The sequence below is a fragment of the Mercenaria mercenaria genome, chromosome 17, assembly GCF_021730395.1.
Source record: "Mercenaria mercenaria strain notata chromosome 17, MADL_Memer_1, whole genome shotgun sequence".
Classification (NCBI taxonomy): Eukaryota; Metazoa; Mollusca; class Bivalvia; order Venerida; family Veneridae; genus Mercenaria; species Mercenaria mercenaria.
Window position 1 is genome coordinate 10,971,790 of NC_069377.1, and position 23,385 is coordinate 10,995,174.

Below are 23,385 nucleotides of genomic sequence, written 5' to 3' on the forward strand. Positions count from 1 at the left end.
TGCAGAATTAAATGAAACTCCTCACTGTTGTTACCAGTAATTTGCCTATTTTCTATTTCACAGTCAAATAAAATGTAAAGGTTTCAGCCAAAATTTCTACTTAGTATAGACATAAATTTATGGTTCTAAAATTTCAAATATCAGATCAGTATGAAATGGGATTAAAGTTTTGGCTTGAGGCAAACCACAAAAATTATTTTTCCCATAATTTTAATTCGTACACAGTGCTTAGAAGATGTTATTTATTTGAGGTCAATATTACAATTTAGTAATCATATTTAAAAACAGCTGAATGTCACTATAAAATAGCCAGCAAATCAAGTGCCCTTGGTGAAGAACTATTCCAGTTTTGTTTTTTCCCTCAAATACTATGCTTGCATAGCGGCTCCTTCTTTCTTCGCCTCCAATGACAAACCTGAACCAGAAAATCCAGATGCTCCCTAAAATAGAAACATAAAATAACAATGAATTAACGGGCTTGCTTGTTGCATTATGTTATACCTGTACATTTTCTTCTACTTTATAAGAAAAACTTTGATCCTCCTTTTCCATACCAAGGTTTTTCCTTGATTTCTGTTTAACCCTTAGCCTGCTAAATTTCTAAAATGGACTGTTCCATCATTCAGTTTGGGCAACACCATTTATCATTTGAAGGGGTGTTTACTGAAAATTTACTGACTGAACAGCGAATAGTGCAGACCATGATCAGACTGCACAGATGTGCAGGCTGATCTTGGTCTGCACTGGTCGCACTTGGTCTGCACTTGCCGCCAGCAGGCTAAAGGTTAAAAATAAAACGATACTGTTGCTATTATAACAGATCATTTAAAGGAACTCCAAGGTGGCTGATACGAACTTTACAAAATACATCATTTCTGAATTTACCATACCAGTTTGTTGGGGGATTTTCCATCAAAAATTTCTGCCAGTTAAGACAACATTTTTCCTAAATTAAATTTTGGTTTTATTTGTTGATGGATTTTATCAAATTTTCAGAATACCTTAGCTAGCAGAAAAGCAACATTTTCATGCCAAAAAATTATAAAATAGAAAAAAAAATTTTGCCCAATTTTCATAATTACATCTGTGGCTATAGATTCTAAAATTGCTACTCTTTACGATATTTTAAAAATTAAAAAAGATCCTAAGAGACCTGTAGAATGTTGTGTAGTTTATATTGGTATAGATTAGATGGATCAAACAATAACAATATGAGCCGTTCCATGGGAAAACCAACATAGTGGGTATGCGACCAGCATGGATCCAGACCAGCCTGCGCATCTGCGCAGTCTGGTCAGGATCCATGCTGTTCGCTAACAGTTTCTCCAATTCCAATAGGCTTTAAAAGCGAACAGCATGGAGCCTGACCAGACTGCGCGGATGCGCAGGCTGGTCTGGATCCATGCTGGTCGCAAACCCACTATGTTGGTTTTCTCATGGCACGGCTCATATATATTTAATTTTATTCTTTGTATTGTGGCTTATCATCATAGTAAATGACTGTGTCAACGTACAAATGCTGTAAAATAAAGTATTCCTTTATTTCACAGAAAAATTTTCTACGGCTCAGAAAAATACCAGTGCTAAAAAAGTAAACTTCAAGCTTCCCGAAGACATCTGATTTTACAATGCAAAATAAAAAGTACTGAGTAGGAAATTGAACTCACTTATCATGACTAATTTTGCAGTGAGAATGATACATACTGAAGGTAGACTGTAAATTAATAAGGAGAATATAAACAAAGTAGTACAGTAAGTTACGATCAACCCTCATTATAGTGTATTGGACTTGCTGTTAATGACAACATTTGGCATTTTGTATCAACTGGACAATAAAACAGCACATATACTGACATTTATGACAATATGAAAATATTATTTATGAAAATATATATATATATTGCCAAGATGTCATTTACCATATTTGTACAAAAAATATATCATTAGTGACCTTTTTTGGTCAAGTTAGATTCAACAGTACCCTACTCTATACTGGTAAATAATAATATTAACTAGTTTTGATGCAACTTAATAAAAATAAGATTTATAAGGTAATGTATCATTTGAAACAAATGTTGTTGTGTTATAACCCTGTGAATGCAGCTTCACTAGTAAAAGTGTCCATACTGTTTCCAAAAAAAAACAAGAGCTGTCGGAGGACAGCAACGCTCGACTATTCAACAGCCTTGTCAATTGAATTAATACAAAAGTTGAAAAAGGGGCATAATTTTGTAAAATGCAAAGTAGATGTATTGAACCTCTGTAATGCATGTCAATAATCATGACAGTTAACAAGTGTGTGAAGTTTCAATCCTTTCCAATTTGTGGATACTGAGATACCAGCTTACATACAAAAACTTAACCAAAAACTGCTAAGTCAAAAAAAGGGGCATAATTTTGTAAAAATGAAAAGTAGAGTTATGGGACCTTCACAGTGCATGTTAGATCATGATAGTGAAGAAGTGTGTGAAGTTTCAATCCATTCCAATTAGTGGATACTGAGATATCAGATTACATACAAAAATTTAACCAAAAACTGCTAAGTCGAAAAAGGGGCATAATTTTGAAAAAAAAAAAGAGTAGAGATATGGGACTTGCTTAGTGCATGTCAGATCATGACAGTGAACAAGTATGGGAAGTTTTAATCCATTCCCATTATTAAGTACTGAGATACCAGCTTACATACAAAACCTTAACCAAAAATTTGTAAGTCGAAAAAGGGATATAATTTTGTAAAAAAGTAAAATAGAGTTATGGAACCTGTGCAATGTAGGTCAGTTTATCACAGTGAATAAGTGTGTGAAGTTTCAATCCATTCCCACGAGTGGTTACTGAGATACCAGCTTACATACAAAACCTAACTAAAAATTTCTAAGTCGAAAAAGGGGCATAATTTTGAAAAAAAAAAGAGCAGAGTTATGGGACTTGCTTAGTGCATGTCAGATCATGACAGTGAACAAGTATGTGAAGTTTCAATCCATTCCCATTAGTAAGTACTGAGATACCAGCTTACATACAAAACCTTAAACAAAAATTTGTAAGTCGAAAAAGGGACATAATTTTGTAAAAAAGTAAAATAGAGTTATGGAACCTGTGCAATGTAGGTCAGTTTATCACAGTGAATAAGTGTGTGAAGTTTCAATCCATTCCCACAAGTGGTTACTGAGATACCAGCTTACATACAAAACCTTAACTAAAAATTTCTAAGTCGAAAAAGGGGCATAATTTTGAAAAAAAAAAGAGCAGAGTTATGGGACTTGCTTAGTGCATGTCAGATCATGACAGTGAACAAGTATGTGAAGTTTCAATCCATTCCCATTAGTAAGTACTGAGATACCAGCTTACATACAAAACCTTAACCAAAAATTTCTAAGACGAAAAAGGGGCATAATTTTGTAAAAAAGCAAAATAGAGTTATGGAACCTGTGCAGTGTAGGTCAGTTTATCACAATGAATAAGTGTGTGAAGTTTCAATCCATTCCCACAATTGGTTACTGAGATACCAGCTTACATACAAAACCTTAAACAAATCGGGACGTGGATGCCGCCGACGCATGGGCGAGTCCAATAGCTCTACTATTCTATGAATAGTCGAGCTAAAAATAGAAAGACAAGAGCATTCCGTAAGACAGTGTGCTTAACTATTTGACAATTTCTAAGTTAAATAAGGGCCATAACTTGGCAAGATTTATGTACTTTTGTAGTTAATAATTAAAATTTAAAACAAATTTACATTTTATAATTGCAATAATAACAATCTGCATGCAAAATTTAAACAGAATTTTCTTAGTCAAAAAAGGGCCATAATTTTAACTAAATTCAACCAAAAATTATCTAACTTGGTTTATCCAGTAGGTGACTAGGTCGGATAACTCAGAAATATTGTGTGAAGTTTCAATCCAATACATGAAGCTGTCACTGAGATACAGCTCCGTACGTAGCTGGTACGAACATTTTTATCTAAATTTTCTAAGACGAAATGGACCATAATTTGAATTAAATCTAACTGATAGTTATCTAACTTGTTTATGTCAGTAAGTCTGATGACTTGGAAACATTGTGAGAAGTTTCAGCCCGATAAATATAGTTGTTACAGACAATAAGCTTAATAGTAAGTTGTATGCAAAACTTTTAACAGAGTACTTTCTATTAAAGTTGAAACTGGGTAATAATTTGAATTAAAGTTCAACCAAGAGTTATCTTACTTGGCTGGTTATTTCGACAAGAAAACATTGTGTAAAGATTCCATTTCATACATGCAATGGTTACTGAGATATGAATTTGCACACAAACTTAAACCAAGGTGTGACACAGGCGCCTGGGTGAGTAGAATAGCTCTCACTATTTTATATAGTCAAGCAAATATTTTTTTGTTCAACAATAAAACCATTTTCCACATATGAACCTGATTTTAAATTTTCACTTAGGGCTGACCTACATCTGTGTATTTCACACATGAAAAATATTTGGAAACTTATACTCAAACAAACAAGATTTCCACAATACCAATACCAGGTGCAAACACAGTTTATTTAATTAATTCAATGTGGGTGAGTAATGCAATATTTGTGTGTGAAATTTCAAACACTGCCATGTTTTCTTTTAATTCTTGGTTGTTGCTATGGTAACTCACCCTCTGTAGCTGTATGATATCTTTTTCTGTCATCTTTTTACTATTTATGGGATCTAACATGTCCTTCTTGATCAATTTTTCAACACAGTCCATTGTGACTACACATCCCCTGAAAACAAAGCCCAATATAAAAGTGCTTTAAAATAAATTATAATACTGGGAGTAGATGTTTTTAGAGCAGAAGACGTGATCCAGTGGTAATACTGCCTGACTACAAAACCAGGGGTCCTGAGTTTAAGCCCCTGCTCCTCAACTAACAGTCCCATTTGTGGGTGCTTCTGGAACTTGAGCATGTTCTGTATATGGAACTAACCTCCAACTAAAATTACAGTCGTCTGGAGGAGTCGCTCACATGGGTTTCTGGTGGCAACTATAAATAACCTTACAGACAAACAGACAAAATAGATGCTTGTATGCTTTGTTGGTTTTCAAGCTACACTGACATGATTTAGGTCAAATGGCATCTTTCCATCTTTAATGGCGGAGAAAGCTCCAACACTATTTAAGGCACTGGCATGCACTTGGGTAAAACCCCCAACTTTGCAGATGCCAGCTGAATATCTTCCTTGCACAGAAGAATTCTACATTCTCAATGGGGTTTTAAACTCACACTTAAGAGACAGCTGATTCAAAGTGACATTACCAACTACACTACCCTTGGAAGAACAGATGTGCCGCGCCATGAGAAAACCAACATAGTGGCTTTGCGACAAGCATGGATCCAGACCAGCCTGCGCATCCGCGCAGTCTGGTCAGGATCCATGCTGTTCGCTAATGGTTTCTCTAATTGCAATAGGCTTTGAAAGCGAACAGCATGGATCCTGACCAGACTGTGCGGATGTGCAGGCTGGTCTGGATCCATACTGGTCGCAAACGCACTATGTTGGTTTTCTCATGGCGTGGCTCAGATGTGTCATACTGCACACATTCTACACTTTAAATCTGTTTCGTTTTACAGTTTACAGGGGTCAGTCTTGAATTGTTTAATACGCAACACTAGCCACACAAAGTTACATTTCAAAATATATTATTAATACATGACTTTATCAAGTGTATCACTTTTGCGAACAATTCCGTAGGACGAACAAAGGAACAAAAAAAAAGAACAATGTAAAAGTCTGTAAAAGCCACCTATGTTCCAGTACATGTATCAACTTGAGCTATCACTAAAGGTGACGCTGCCATGACACAGGGAAAGTAAAATATCATCATAACCTTTGACCTTCAAGTGTAACCATGACCTTAGACCTTCAAATGGTTAAGAAAATATGAGACAGACACAAATCTAAGCTATTTGATTTTGTGACCTTTGTGACCATGACCTCGGTCTTTTTGACATGGATTGTGCACTTTGTATGCAATCTGGATGAGGTTAATAACTGATGCTTACTTTACGAAATTCATTCTTGTAATTTAGAAGATATGGAGTGGACACAAATTTAAACTATTTGATCTTTGATCTCTAAGCATGACCTTGACCTTGAACTTAGTGATCTGGGTCATGTGCTCTGCACATCATCTTGACAGGATAAACAACTGAAACTAGTTTATTTAAAATCTTCCAAGTAGTTCAGATGAGAAATTAAGTTTTTTGACCTTTGATTTACAAGTGTAACCTTAACATTGGATAAAGTGACTTTGGTTGTGCATGTTGTCTCCATGCGGTCAATAATTGATGCTAGTGTTGTAAAAACCTTTCCAGTGGTGTAAAAGATATAAAGCAGACAAAAAGTTAAACTATTTGACCAAGTGTGACTTTGACCTTGAATGCAATGACCTAGGTTACGAGCTATGCATGTCATCTTTATGAGGTAAACAGTTAAGTCGCACAGGCAGGAATTAGGACAGACTGACAGACATGTGACTCCAATATAGCCCCCTTATACTTTGCATCTGAGGGTATGATAATACTTATATTTATCTAAACTGCCTTGAAATCTAGAGTGAATCACTTGTGCAGGAGCTTTTCAAGTTAGCCACAAATATTCAGAATCTGCTCCCACACAACCTTCCTACTCCTACTCAAGTGTAATCATATAACTTTTGCTGAGCTCTATTCCTCTGTAACGTATGTAGTTCATCAATTATGCTACAGCAATGCAACAAAAGATATTCCTACATGTTGCCTGACTAATAAGAACAAGGAATTTCTTTTTAATCTATACATATTACCCCATACCTTTTCATTTAAAGCAGGATAAATGAATATGCAATATTTGGGGATATCACAAGGACACATGTTGGGAGAAAGGCGGACATAAATGTTAAGCAATACAAATTAATTCTTGGCGAAAATAGAAAGGGGAATTGTTAAAAGAACATAGGATATTGCAAGTAACTGTAACAAACAATAAAAGCAGAAAAAAGGATGGCCACAATCGCTACTTATCACTCACCTGAGTACTATTAACTCAAGGTCAAGTTCACAATGAATCATACCTATGTACCAGTAAAACATACCTCGCACATAAATTTGCATATAAGTTTGGCCATAGTATCAGGACTCAAAGGGCTAGAGTATGAAATCATGTAAAAATGTGACATTTTTTTTATTTTTCAAGGGCACATAAATTTCAACCCACTAATCTGATCTTGCCAATATTCATACCTTAACAAGATCTAATTGGTATATACTTTGTGTAAATATGATATAGATTGGTTATGTATGATCTAACATTTACTTACGAGGTCCTTAAAACTGCAGCCGGAACAGAGTTGCCTAGGACATCATTAGTGACTGCACAAACATACCTTGCCTACAACATAAAGATACTGTAAAAATTTGACTGTGTTTTTTTTTGTAAGTATTTCAAGCAGACGCCATCAGTCAACCTGCTACTGGAGACCAGTCTTGGAAAGTTGCTTTGCTATTGGTTAATTTCAAAAATATGCTGAGAAACAGCCAATCAGATGCTCAAGTTTTGAAACTGGTTACCAGTTTCAGGTTTATAATCTCTGACCCTGGATTTTGTAAATAGCATACCTAATTTACTGGTTATAAAGTCAAGTTTCAAAACTCTAATATCTGCTTAGCTGATTCTGACATATGAGCCGTGCCATGAGAAAACCAACATAGTGGGTTTGCGACCAGCATGGATCCAGACCAGCCTGCGCATCCGCGCAGTCTGGTCAGGCTCCATGCTGTTCGCTTTTAAAGCCTATTGGAATTGGAGAAACTGTTAGCGAACAGCATGGATCCTGACCAGACTGCGCGGATGCGCAGGCTGGTCTGGATCCATGCTGGTCGCAAACCCACTATGTTGGTTTTCCCATGGCACGGCTCATATATCTTGAAAACGATACAGTTGCATTCTACGACTGATCTAGAAATTTAGTTTCACTACTACACTTCTTTTTAAAGCCATACAATTCAGTTAAATATGCCTGTATTATCACAGACTTACAACAGTTAAACAGTACTCACTTCATTTCTTTTTAAAACATTTTTGTTATCTGCAAACTTTTGTTAACTTTTCAAGATCGTCAAAAAATATCTTTAGAAGTGATAACACCGGTAAACTGCCAAAAAGAAGTTTTGTTTTTTCCAAGAGATCAAAGTAGTGACCTCACGATCGATAAATGCTCTAAATGGATGGGCTGTAAATAAAACACACAGTATGTCTCTGCCTTGTTTCAGTTTATACATATACTTGACATTCAGTTTAGTTTACACTTATTTATTTAAGCTTACTGTGATGGAAGTTACAAGCATATTTGAACAACTGTTGAGTCTGCTCCTTGAGAACCCAGTACTGGTGTCATATGAGAAGGTGTGGTCATGACCCAAGTGGGGCTCTAACCCACAACCATTACACTACCACTATGTTTGGCTCAACAGTAAGAGTATAAGACAATTTAGAGGTCACAAGTTCATTTCCCTGTTGAGGTAATAGTTCTATGGTAAGATCTGACAGAAGAAACTATGCCTGAAGTCATTCATCCTCAAGCTCATTTATTACCTGTTTGTTAATGAGGGCTGTTTTCGAATCTCTATCCTTGATGTCTGTGAAGTGAACATCAATCAGATCTTTAAGCTTGATTGGTTTACCACTCATTGGACACCGTACTTTCTCATCCTGAAAACATTGAATGATAAATTTTGAAACATAACAAAACATTCTCTCTCCTGCTGAAACTGATTGTAAGATTACAAACAGCAGTTTTCCTTAATTCTCTCTAATGAATATATTGACGTGTTTGGTAAATGCACTGGATCAAATTGAAAATTCATTTAGTTTCACCAGCATAAAATTTTGTGGGTATTGCATGAAACTTCTATTTCACTGATATATGTATGATTTGCATATTCCAAGTTTTAAGGATGAGATAATGTTTATTCAATAGAATTCAATCTTGTGGACTGGTGAAACCATAAAAAATAAGTTCCCTTTGAAAAATAATGCTTTCACACTCAGTCATACATAGAAAACCTGCTGATTTTTCAATAGATACGGTTTTGTATGGACTTCACTCATTTTGTGGCATAAAAAAGCAGAAATGAACCTGCACAGTCTTGGAATCAACTACAACAAAATTTATACAACCACTCCATTGATTGCATAACTGCCCCCAAACAATGATGTATAAAGAAATAAATACTTACAGGCTTTTCCTCTGTTTTTGGGCCTGCATGTGGGGTAAGGGAGGGAATCCAGAAACTTGGTAGTTCTTTCTTCTTTCCATCTTTCATGTTTGATACTGAAGCTTGACCACTTGGACCTTTAAGAAAAAAAAAATCTGCCCGGTCATCAAGCAAAACGATGAATTTCCATTCCATAAATTTTTCAGACACATACTGTTTTCTTTATATGACTTAAAAGTGCAGTTACACAAAATTTTCAAAAATACTCGTAGACAAAGTATTTGGGCCCAGAAGAAAATTCAAAACCAAGAGAATACTTTCCAAAACTTTAGAAAACATCTGATGTGTTGTTTGTATTGTTTTAATGTAGCTCTATGTGGATAACACATCCAACTTGAAAACAAAATTGTGTTGTCTTAAAGCAGCATAGTTATGCAGGATATTTATTTGTTTTAGTATAAGATACAAAATATCTGTCACTGTTTGAACATAAAATGCAAAATTTTCACATCAGTGCAGCCACAACTGATAATCTAAAATCTTGTGTTCAAAAGTGGGAGATATGAAACGGGATGTAATATATGTTCACCAGTACAAGTTTTTACTTTTTCATAGCATTTAATGTGAAATCATTTTATTCGATGGACATGAAATTTCATAGTTTCTGTCAAAACGACTGTTTCGTGGGAATATGAATTTATGGTAACACATTTTGAAACATAAAATGAATGGGAATTTTACTGCTTCATAGGGATTCAATCTTACCTGGCTTGTTATCTTTGAGAGACGGAGCTTCAAGAGTTCGGCTGGAAAATTTCTTGACTTTTTCTTCATCTTCTAACTTCTGAATCTCCTCTGCTTCTGTCTGTATATTGTTGGTAAACATGTTAACACATAAGTATATGTGCAAATGTTAATTTTTACATGGCTCGATTTGAGTGGCAGTTAACCAAAGATGAAGATAAAGCTGTATATTCTGCGAAAAACAACTGAGCCGCACCATGAGAAAACCCACACAATGCGTTTGCGAGCAGCATGGATCCAGTCCAGCTTCGCATCTATCCAAGCAGTCTGGTCAGGATCCATGCTGTTCGCTTTCAAAGCTTATTGCAATGAGAGAAACCATTAGCAAACAGCACAGATCCTGACCAGACTACCCGGATAGATGAAGCCCAACAAAATCTAAATGAAAATATTTCAACAAGTATGTAAGAATGAAAACAATCAAGGCCTCCTTTTTGTTCATTGCTTCATTCAAATGCTTAGATGCTTCACCGCTTGGGCTAACACCCTCATAGTTAAATTCCTGCACATCTGAACTCCCCATGATAACTCTGGTGACAAACCATCCTCAGGCCTTGATCACTTGATAAACAATAGATACTGGATCCTGTTGTCATCACTGCTGTGATGAGGTTTAAGTTTTATGGATAGGTTCTCAATTTTAATATATTAGTATCTTCTGAATAATTGTCCCTGTCACTTAATGTGTAGTGTAAATTTTATCACGAAACCTCACACAGGGATATGCCTTTAAGTTTAAATACAAACCTGGGCTTGAGCATGACATATTCTAATTATGGGAAAAAATTCTGCCAGATAACATTAATATCTCTTGACGACTTACAGACAAAAAAAAGTAACAGGCCTATGACCTTGACCTTACAGCTCAGGGTCTAGATTTGCACACTACACACCGTCTCCTTATTGGAAACAATTGTAAAAGGACATATCAAAATCACTGGTGGAAGATACAGTTTAGACAGGACACAGAACAGACGCTCTTTTTGACCTTCAAATTTGACCTAGATGTTAGAATAAGTTAGCGATATCAGCATGGGTTTCAAGCATGACATATTACAGTCGACATCGTACTTGCGACCACCTCTATTAGCCATTGCGACCACCTCTATTAGCCAGTCATTTTCTGTCGTTTATTTTGCATGAACTCCAAAAAGAATTCATTTCTAACATATCTTAAATCAGTGTTTCAGTTTCCAAAGTTGAACCCAGCTCACCTGGTCGCTTAATAGATACTTTTGTCGAATATTTTACCTGTCGGGACTACATTAATGTGATTGCTAGTCGTTTAATAAAAAAGTGGTTTAATGGAATGAATTTATGTACTGAAAACTTTCGGGAGGGATTTTGACCGGTCGTTTAATACAAAAATCACTTAATAGAGGTGGTCGCAAGTACGATGTCGACTGTAATATGTCATGCTTGAAACCCATGCTGATATCGCTAACTTATTCTAACATCTAGGTCAAATTTGAAGGTCAAAAAGAGCGTCTGTTCTGTGTCCTGTCTAAACTGTATCTTCCACCAGTGATTTTGATATGTCCTTTTACAATTGTTTCCAATAAGGAGACGGTGTGTAGTGTGCAAATCTAGACCCTGAGCTGTAAGGTCAAGGTCATAGGCCTGTTACTTTTTTTTGTCTGTAAGTCATCAAGAGATATTAATGTTATCTGGCAGAATTTTTTCCCATAATTAGAATATGTCATGCTCAAGCCCAGGTTTGTATTTAAACTTAAAGGCATATCCCTGTGTGAGGTTTCGTGATAAAATTTACACTACACATTAAGTGACAGGGACAATTATTCAGAAGATACTAATATATTAAAATTGAGAACCTATCCATAAAACTTAAACCTCATCACAGCAGTGATGACAACAGGATCCAGTATCTATTGTTTATCAAGTGATCAAGGCCTGAGGATGGTTTGTCACCAGAGTTATCATGGGGAGTTCAGATGTGCAGGAATTTAACTATGAGGGTGTTAGCCCAAGCGGTGAAGCATCTAAGCATTTGAATGAAGCAATGAACAAAAAGGAGGCCTTGATTGTTTTCATTCTTACATACTTGTTGAAATATTTTCATTTAGATTTTGTTGGGCTTCATCTATCCGGGTAGTCTGGTCAGGATCCAGGTTGTCATATTCTGTCGTTCATTGCACATAAACTTCAAAAAAAAAAAAAAAAAAAAAAAAAAAAAAATCCATTTCTTATACCATTATTTTATATTTCATTTCCATTTGTTAACAAGTTTTTATTCATAAATTGCACATATTTTGTTTTACTTATAATTATAATCTTCTTCCCAGTAATTTTGTTCACAAGACAGAACAACTGCAACATCATTTTAAGAACATTCTCCAAAACTACATGTAGGAGATATCAATCAAGAGCAGCTCATTATCACAAAAGAGAGTTATCATAACTTTTGCACTTCCTTCTGCGGTTCAAGCATAATCAGCATCATAATCTTCAATGGAATAAATAGGGCTCTAATGTAAATATTTGAATCATATTTCATAGTGAAAATAAATCTGTTTAACCACTGAGTGTCAAGTTATTCAGCTACTAGTCTTAAAAACAGCAAGTTTCATTCTGATTTTTATTTTTTCAATAAATTACTGGAAAAGAAAATTTGTTTGTTTTACATGCAAGACCAAATCTGTTTCTCTTGTGAACAAAAGATGTTACATTTTAACCAATGGAATGTCCACTTGAGAAAATACTGTACAGATCTGGTGTTCATTCAGAGAGAGATATTTCAATCACTGAAACAAACAAATTTTCTCTCTGAACTCATATCATAATCACATGACATTAAACAAACACTTATTCCAAGAGAGATACTAAAAATTACTCCAATAAAGTAACTTACTTACCTTAGCTTTTTGTTTCTGTTTCTCATATTCTTTAAGTTTTCGAGCAATTTCTTTCTTTTTCTGTAGAATATAACTTATGATTGCCTCTTTGTCATACAAATACCCATCTTTCCTGAAAAATAGCAGGAATATCAACTTCAAATACAGAGCCACACCATGAGAAAACCAACATAGGACATTTGCAACCAGCATGGATCCAGACCAGCCTGCGCATACGCACAGTTTGGTTAGGATCCATACTGTTCGCTTTCAAACCCTATTGCAATTAGAGAAACCGTTTGAACAGTATGGATCCTGACCAGACTGTGTGGATGCGCAGGCTGGTCTGGATCCATGCTGGTCGCAAATGCACTATGTTGGTTTTCTCATGGAGCGGCTCAAATTTAATATATATAATCAGAGTTTTTCATCAGGAAATTTAGAACAGGCTCTGACCTATCAAGCTGGGAAATTCATATGAGAAAATTTCTCATTTCTTAAAAAGATCATTTTGTTGAAACAAAACCTTTTATCCTTCTGCAAAAAGAGCTCTGTGTTTGTTTGTTTGTTTGTTTTGGGTTTAACGCTGTTTTTCATCAGTATTTTAGTCATGTAACGACGGGCAGTTAACCTAACCAGTGTTCCTGGATTCTGTACCAGTACAAACCTGTTCTCCGCAAGTAACTGCCAACTTCCCCACATGAATCAGAGGTGAAGGACTTGAATGATTGCAGACACAATGTCATTTATCAAATAGTCACGGAGAACATACGCCCGCCCAAGGATCGAACTCACGACCCGCGATCCGTAGACCGACGCTCTACCTACTGAGCTAAGCGGGCGGGTTGGAGCTCTGTGAATCAGGATGAAATCTGATGGTTTTCTTATCCTACATCAGCTTCAATTTGTGAGATACAATTGCCAAAATAAAATAAAAAAACCCCCCAAAGAACTGGACAGTTCCTCTGCCACATTTGGGAATAAGTAAGCCATTTTTCAACTGGGAAGTGTCCAAATTTCGGTCTTTTTTATTTAAGGATGAAAATCCCTTATAACACTTCTGCACAAAAAGTCATTTCATATCACTGTAACTGTCAATTTTGCTTACCTGACCACATACATGAAGCAGCAACCTATCTCCAGCAGTCAGTCAGCTTCAGTTCCCTGACAGTTTTTTCTCTAATTTCCATCTGACTTAAACAGCCACCTGCCTTTAGCAGTCATACTGTCTCACTTTCTTGACTGGCTACTTCACATAAGATTGATTGCACTTAGAATCAATTTAAGTATTGTCTTTATAAAGAAGGATATTTTTGTAAAGCCCGGACTTTTAGCTATCAATTCTATAATCCTATCATTGCTTTTGATACAGAAAGAAACCGAAGATCATGACCTTTTCATCAGTCATAAAATACATATAACAAAAGTTAAATGTCTGTTTTACATGCCAGTTCAAACTATCTTTCTCTTTTGAGCACAGGACCTTACACTTTCACCCAAGGCTATGCTATTGTGAAAATACTGTATCTGGTGCTTGCTTGGTAAAATAGATTTTGATCTCACATGGAAACAATCAAATCTTCTCTATATATTATACTCACGTGACAACAGGATTTCTACATGGCTGCAGTGTAAGACAACAACAGTCAAATTCCTGAAATGATAAATAATACACCAGTAGTACCCATAACACTACAGCACTTCTAGTGTTAGCTGCCCGCCCGCTTAGCTCAGTAGGGAGAGCGCAGATCTATGGATCGGAGGTCGTGAGTTCGATCCCTGGGTGAGGCGTATGTTCTCCATGACGATTTGATAAAAGACATTGTGTCTGAAATCATTCATCTTCCACCTCTGATTCATGTGGGGAAGTTGGCAGTTACTTGCAGTGAACAGGTTTGTACTGGTACAGACTCCAAGAACACTAGTTTGGATAACTTGCCCGCTGTTACATAACTGAATACTGTTGAGAAACGGCGTTAAACCCAAAACAAACAAACAAATCTATTGTTAGCTGATTATTTCATTATTTATTGTATAAATAATAATAAATTCATTTGAATTAACAACAAACAATTGAGCCCTCCTATCACTGTAAATAGAATAATTGTCATTATTTGTTTGGTAAATGTTTTCTTTTTTTTTTTGAAGAATTTTTTTTTTTTTGTTCTTCATACACAGAAAATGTATTAGAAATTCATTTCAATTTTTGCCATAAATATTCCCTGAAGGCAGAGGACCTCCAATGACAACTAGCAATTTCTATTTGAGAACATACTCTCTATATGCAATTTTGGCATTCCTCACATTGTATGGAAATCCATGAGCTACTATGAGCTAAATTAAAAGCCTAAATATGCAGGGCACTGTGTACCAAAGTTAAGAGAATATGAAACTGCATGCATATTTCTGACTGGCATTATGAGTCCATTACTATCTTACAAAACACCGAGGGGCCTTCGTGGTTAAGGTCGCTGACTTCAAATCACTTGCCCCACATCGATGTGGGTTCAAGCCTCACTCTGTGCATTGAATTCTTCATGTGAGGAAGCCATCCAGCTGGCTTGCGGAAGGTCGGTGGTTCTACCTAGCTGCCCGCTCGTGATGAAATAATGCACAGAGGGGCACCTGGGGTCTTTCTCCACCAACAAAGCTGGAAAGTCGCCATATGACCTATAATTGTGTCAGTGCTACGTTGAACCAAACAAAAATAAAAAAATAAATTTACAAAATGCTGCATTATCCTGCATGCACTCACCTTCACAGAATCTTTGCCAAGTCTCAACTGTTTACTTCCGTATCCTGATTGTGACTGATCTTTCTGTCTTTCATGATAGGAGTATACTGTTCCTGCAGTACAGTTTCGTGAATGCCGAGTCATGTTTTACCTCAAAATCCAGAATCTGAAATACATCAAGTTACACCAAATTCTCCCCAGTACTGTACTGTATTAATAACATTTTATGAATGGTTGTTTACAATTATAACTGGTGTGCTTAGATCTTACTGGCATATATGGCCCAAAATGTGTACCGCTGCACAACTGTATCCATTTGTAACCTACTATATGCATTTGGTTACTGGGGTTACTTACTATATTGCTAAGGGTAACTCAGTAACTAGAAAAACAGACATGATTTTTTCCCAACAAAACCTTATAAAAGTCATTGGTTATGTGTATTGCTACACATTTAGAAAAGAGTAACCAAAGCAATAATGTAAGTAACCCCAGTAACCAAATGCATATAGTAGGTTACAAATGGACACACTTGTGCAGAGGTGCAAATTTTGTGCCATATCTATTGCTCACCATTAAAAGAATTATATCTTGGGTGCACATTTTGTGCCATATCTATTGCCCACCATTAAAAGAATTATATCTTAGGTGCACATTTTGTGCCATATCTATTGCCCACCATTAAAAGAATTATATCTTAGGTGCACATTTTGTGCCATATCTATTGCCCACCATTAAAAGAATTATATCTTAGGTGCACATTTTGTGCCATATCTACTTACTGGAAGCTAATACCTAAAAAAAGTCCCTCCAACTTACCTAAGACAGATCTATGCTTGACATGTACCTAGCATTTTTATAATGAAATAATCAGTGCTAGCCCTGGCCATAATTGATTAATAGCCACTTTTTTCAGGGAAAAAAATTAATAGACAAACTTGGCGTGCACGTAATTCGCATGCCCTTTCGCATTTCAATGAAAAACATCAAACAGGGTATTTATAACTTTTTTTTCATGAAATGATCATTATTGTTTTGTCAGGGCTCCCTCAACTAATGTGATTAAACTGCAAAATAAAGTGTTTTTTTTCATTCTTGCAATGATTGCCCAAACCAAGAAAACCCTTTGAATATAAATACAACTGAAAAAAGTTAATTCGTATCAGCAAAAAATAAATCAACTCCCAGTGCTATAATGCACTCAAAGTCACAATCACTTTAAATAACAGGTGTGTATTGATGCTGGTTCTGAATTAAATACATGTCAATAGCAGTGACATCACTATGACATCACATGGAATACAAGTCTTCTTTGATCTGCTGGTGTCTTCTTTGATCGGCTGGTGTCGGCACACATTAAAATAAACAGTTGTCAAACAGGTTAAACCCAGTTTCTGATGGCAGGTGTCAAAATTTTGGGTAAAATTAAGTTACGTTATTTAAGTCAGAGAAAGTGTCAGTGATAATATTATGTTTCTAAAGTCTTGGTTTTGAAAAATACAAGTAAAATTAAGTGGATTTAAGGAAATAATTACTGAGCCAGTCAAGATAAGATACTTTCTAAAGGTCAAAAACAAATGTGTAAGCAAATGTAATGTAAATCCCTACTGTTAATTTGTGCTTGTCCGCGGACAGACGGAATGCAAAAAAACGCACTTGCTGTTCGCCGTCTTAAAGTCTCTAGTCGGACATAGGAATTCCACATCTGAAGGAATTATGTTTAATTAATTTGTTTGTTTGGTAATTAATGGCGATTAAATGATCAAGGATAAAGTGATGATAATTGTTGCTGTAAACTTCTATACATCAATAGTGCACACATGCGGATCAATTAGTGAAGTATACCTCGTATGTGTGTTGGCGATAAACAAATCACCGTTTAGAAGGGGTAATTATGCCTCTGGGCATGTACGCTTCCTGCTACCGACTTTGCACGTTTTTGTTGATAAAGCTACGTATGTTCCTACAGTTTAAGGACATTTTTTTGCAATATTTTTTTTGTAGCATTTTTATAAATTAATCGCCATTTTCTATCGCTAAAAATTGCGTTTTAATCGACACTTTAATAAAATAATCGCCATTTGGCGATAATGTCGACTGGCAGTGCGAGCACTGAATAATAAAATGAGAGAATTTGTCATGGAAACTTAGATCATACACCACCACTACAATCATACCCTCGTAGCGATGGATTCCATCAGGAATGTGGTGTCGAGAGTGATTAATATAAGTTGTAGAACTTCCTTCACAATCAACCTCAAATAAATTATTCATAAACTAATCTCTTGGGTCTCATATTTTAGCTTATTTTGCAATTTGCGTGGTTGACTAAAGATATGACCCACACTTTTCTTTTGATTTTTATTCAGCATTGAAAATATTCCTCAAGAAAATGTAAGTTACAGACATTTACTTAATGTCACTTAACTGATTATTAAACAATCAGTTCCGTGCCAATTATCATTATACCTTGTTAAATAACAAAATAAATTGGTGCATATTATTATGCCTAATTTATTTATTTATTTATTTATTTGCTGATCGAATTTCAAATAGAATTCATTTAAGGGATAGATTCATTCATTAATCTAGCTGTTATCCTCAACAGTTTATTTGACAACAAACGAATCGGCACGGAACAGTGTGTTCATTTGGAGTTCCTTGGTTATTTAGGTTTTGAAAGAGAAGGTAAACAATCGGGTGAACGCTGGTATCTGTAAACCAATCAGATCCAAGTTTTAAGTGAAGACTGGTTAAGACTTATTTGTTATTTCATTTTCAACACAATTAAGATATAAATAACCCTAAATCTCTAGAAAAAGAAGGTCTGTACCCCTAGAAAACCCCTAACAGGCTTGTCTAGAGGTACGGATCCATACCTCTAGACACTTCCTTTTCAATAACATAAGGGAACATTGGTAAAAATTGAAATCTGACCAGATAAGGCCATTAAGGGTGGAAATGGGCTACTTTGATTAGAATTTGATAAAAAATGACAAAGTTATTGCAATACTGAAAATACCATAAAACCTTAGAAACAGTTGATGTCAAGATACGTACAATACTCCAAACTTTTCTCAGCAAATGGTGTGTCATAAACAAAGGGAGTTAACTAGTGTTTGATAAATGGTTTTTCATATTCCCGTCTTGCAACGTGCTGTACCGTAATATACAACTAAGTAAGAATAATTTGGCATGGCTAAAATATTGAATTATTCAAGTGTTAGGACGCTTAGATTAGATGATAAGCTGTTCAAGCAGTAAAAAATAATAATAATCTGCTGAGGCTGGATTTAACCTGTTGATGTACTTGTCCCATGATAAGTCATTTGATAAATCCAACATCCAATCATAAAGCCAAGGCACCTGACCGATATGTGACTGATTCAAGAATTGTACCATGAATTAAGAATAGTGTTGGTATAGGATATTTCCCTCTAGTGACGACGATAACTGACCAGTTGTTTGGGTTAAATTCCAAGTCCCATCCAACTCCCACTTTTTGGGATGTTCAAATCATTTTAAATGATATTTGATTGATTAGCACATGTAAGGGGAAAGTAGATAGCAGTATAAGCTGCAAATAGACGAATTTTTAATTGGAAGTCTTGTAGGAGATCATTAATGCAGGTCATGAAGAGAGGAGTGTCGAACATAGTCTAGGAAACCGGTATAAGATGGAGTAATATGTTTCAAATCAAATCAAATCAATTCAAAATTTATTTGATTATTGTTGGAGAGATTTCAACAAGAGCTATCCAACAACTACTGAATGGAGCCTATTATCTAGTAGGCCTTTGACCCATTTAAGCGTAGCCGTTTGACCATTTACCCCAAAGTTATGGATGTTTAGAAGGACTTTTTCATTACTCACCTTATTCAAGGCTTTGCACATTTCATGACCTCTCATGAACATACTCATTCAATCTGGGCCTGCTATTATTTTGCTTGGTTGCGTTTTGTAGGCTTTAAAAATGATCTTTTTAAACATTTTATTAAGTATCTCAACAGTAGTCTTTAAGAAGTTTAGTATTATTTCTTATGCTTTCGTGAAAATCGCATTTTGGTGTTTCATTAGTTGTCTTATGTACCAATTTAACTTTGTCATAGATACTAATAGTTTAATCCAAATGCATGTATCTTAATTTTTACTCTATTTGTCTTACATATGTGTAAAAATAGATTTATTATGTCCTCCTTTATAGATGCTTTGTCTTTGTTAATTATAGTTTTATACATGTTGTCGGAAAATAGCTCATTAGCAACAATCAGGCTCGTTGGTCATCTTCCAATGGTCACTTGACACTGGCATTATTCCGAAAACTGGAAACACCTGTTTTTAAATTGGTCAGAAATGCAAACCCAATAATTATAGGCACATCTCCCTGACTTGTATAGCATCCAAATTATTGGAGCATATACTTGTCTCCAACATAATGTCATACTTCAATAAGAACAACGTCCTTAGCACAAAAAAGCATGGTTTCAGGTCAAAGCATAGTTGTGAGACCCAACTCATAGGTTTTTCTCAAGAAATAGCAGATAATCTGGAAAAAGGTCAACAAACTGATGTAATTATAATGGATTTTAGCAAAGCCTTTGACAAAGTAGAACACCATAAATTAGTCCACAAACTCAAATACATAGGTATCAATAATAAGGTCACCACATGGGATGCTGCGTTTTTAGAACGTGGCTTTCCCTGTTGGATATGCTTCCTTGTTTTTAAGTCATTTCTCAGTAACAGATTTCAGCAAGTCCTTGATGAGGGTAAAGTCTCTGAAAGGTTACCAGTCCTATCAGGGGTCCCCCAGGGCTCAGTCCTTGGCCCCTGCCTATTCTCGCCTAAATTAATGACTTGCCCAATAACATCAAAAGTCGAGCCTGTCTCTTTGCTGATGACACTATTGCCCAGCCAGCATGACTATATCGGCCCGATATAGGTATAATGTCGGGATGTCGGCAAAATGTGCCGATGTAGAGCCGACGTCAGGCCGTTGTAGTACCGCAAAATATTGAAATCGGTAGATCGACATCAATCAGTGTAACTATTTCGTACGTCGGATTTACATCGGGTCGATATTGGATTCTCTAATATAACTATATTTTTCAAAATATTATTGATAAACGTGAAAAAATAATCTAATTGTTTATATGTGCTAATTTATTAAGCAAATATGATGTATGCCAGAATTAATCAAACTAGGTTCCAAGCAAAATTTGTAGACGGTATTTATCAAAATTTTATATGTAATAAAGGGAGGTAATAATTAAGAGACATTTTTATTTTTATGTAAATGTCACCATAGAAGTATTTATATTTACAAAAAATTGAAAATATAAATATGTTCAAAATTCTAATTGAACAATTTTAGTGTTAAGAATATACAGAAAGCTTACGTAACTATATAAAACATGCAGTATAAAGTTGTGAAACATATTATATCAATAAAATCAAATAAGCATCATACACATGATGCGAGACACATCAGTTCTCAAGAAAATTACTCTAAGAATTTATAACGTGTATATTTTAAGAAAACTTTGATATTAAAGGCACTGCTTGTCACACTATGTCGCGACCACTATTATGATCTGCCAATATCGGGCCGATATCATTTTGATGTTAGCCAAATATCGTTTGCCAATATCGGACCAATGTCATTATGATGTTGGCCCGATACCGTCTGCCGACGTCGGGCCGACATCATTCCTATTTGCAGCCGAAATTGAAGCCGATATCGGGCCGTTATAGACAACGACGTCGGTTTGATATCTGGCCGATATAGAATGCTGGCTGGGTGTTTACCTAACCATCAAATCCAAATCCTACGTAGAAGGCTTACAGCAAGACCTATACTGTTTAGAAAAATGGGAAAAAGAATTGTCAGTGGAATTTAATCCCGATGAATGTGAAGTTCTAAGAATATACCGTAAAAGAAATCCTGTAATATACCCTTACACCCTACATATTGTCCAACTTAAAAAAAAAACAAAGACAAATATCAAACAGGGAATGCCACGCACCAAAAACGCAGCCTCCTCAAAACGAAACCCACAGCACGCAGACGCGTGCACCACACACACACACACACACACACACATACACACACACACACACACAACCAACACATTAGGACAAAACGAACAAACAAAGGAACACACACACACACAAGACACAAAACCAACACATAAGGACAAAACGAACAAACAAAGGAACACAGTGGGGCACCGCCTTGGAACGGCCAGTGGCAAAACACCACCGGGGAGCTTAAACCGGTTTATGGTGCGCACCCAACCTCACTCTTACCCCCACCATGTTCCAAAGACACGGGGCAGTGTAAATATAAGTAATCCCCTCCAGGTGAATTTCTTACACACGTAATGGAAACAAAAAGGCATGACATGTAAAACACAAAAATGCTCGTGTATAAATATATAAAAAAAGCAAACCTTAAGAACCAAAAACGTATGTACTCAATGCCTTTTCAGAAGACAGAGCAACAAGAGAAACACCCTTAAGGGCCCGACGAAACAGACCAGAAGACAAATATCAAAACAGTTCAGTCCTGGCAGGATTTATAAACTGCTTATCATAGAGTTCTCCCCCTCTTCCGTCAGACGCAATCAAAGAGGGAAGCGTAGTGTCCAACTGTAAACGGGTTGAACACTAAACATGCGGTATGTCTCAAAACAGTCGGGTCGTAACCTCTTTTAATAAAACGTTTTATAATTCTACCAAATACATTTGGAAAATTAACATGACCCAATATCTTACGAAGTTTGTAAACCACATCCCCATAAAAAACGGGTTTAGAAATACCTTCTCGCAGAAGTATCTTTAAATTACTATTGAATTTTAAAACTAAATCCACTGACCATGCAGTAATAATTTGACCTGGTCAAATCATATGAATAACATAAGATCCAAACTCAGTAATACCCTCCGCTTCATCGAAAGGAATGTAAAGACTAAGTTAACAGACAGGTTAAATAAATGGCTTATAAATAAATGTCCTTCCCAAGGTGGAGTACTGTTCCACAGTCTGGCACTCCTGGCAAAAATATCTCGCTTATAAAGTATAAAGGATACAAAGAGCTGAAGCCTGTTATGTTTTTAATGATTACCAGTATAGCAGTAGCGTCTCAGAAATGTTAACAGAACTATATTGGACGACCCTAGAACAAAGAAGAAATCATTCCTCACTAGTTACGTTCTATAAGATAAGAAATGAATTACTGGCAGTGGACTATCATCATTTCACACAGACACGAACTCTTAACAACCTAATTCTCCAGTCCAAAACAGTGTGCCATGCGAATCCCCCCTCCCCCTCCCCCTCCTCCTCAGGACTATCAGGCTATGGAACAGTTTACCAATACATATCCAGTCCAGCCCAAGTTTGCAGACTATTGTCAGCGGGCTGGACTCGCACTAAAATTCTCTAAAACTATAATCTACTGTTTTTAACTGTATACTTTGGGTCTTTTATCTTTTTAACTTTGCACGCAACAATTCTGATTAAAACACTGTTTCCTGACGGCGCCTGCTAGTCAGCTGAAGCTGAAGTTGAGCTTGTGTTAACTTGTTATATTGCTTCCAACGTAAAATTAAGCTTTTTGTAGCTTAAATATTGCATCTTTAAGTTATATGAAACTTATTTAGATGTCTTTCTTTATACAATTTGATATTTTGTCACGTTTGTTAGTGCATATTTCGGTAGGGATTGACTTAATTTATTTAGATTGTTCACTGCCTTTCCTAACTTGTTGAAAATAA

General features: G+C 35.8%; 1 protein-coding gene across 3 annotated transcripts; it reads right to left on the minus strand.

Moving 5' to 3' along the window:
* Positions 1-227: 227 nt before the first annotated feature.
* Positions 228-18,750, minus strand: LOC123536244 (nitric oxide synthase-interacting protein-like). Of its 3 annotated transcripts, none has more exons than XM_045319239.2 (10): positions 18,666-18,750; positions 15,627-15,771; positions 14,473-14,525; positions 12,893-13,004; positions 9,981-10,080; positions 9,237-9,352; positions 8,593-8,709; positions 7,319-7,389; positions 4,634-4,742; positions 228-440 (listed from the first exon to the last, which is right to left on the minus strand). In XM_045319239.2, exons 2-10 carry the CDS (start codon positions 15,747-15,749, stop codon positions 369-371), a joined length of 873 nt encoding a protein of 290 aa, XP_045175174.1. In that variant the 5' UTR covers positions 15,750-15,771; positions 18,666-18,750; the 3' UTR covers positions 228-368. The 3 variants fall into 3 exon arrangements, with proteins under 3 accessions (XP_045175174.1, XP_045175172.1, XP_045175173.1); XM_045319237.2 differs by having other exon boundaries at positions 18,636-18,727; XM_045319238.2 differs by having other exon boundaries at positions 18,628-18,716.
* Between the last annotated feature and the right edge of the window lie 4,635 nt (positions 18,751-23,385).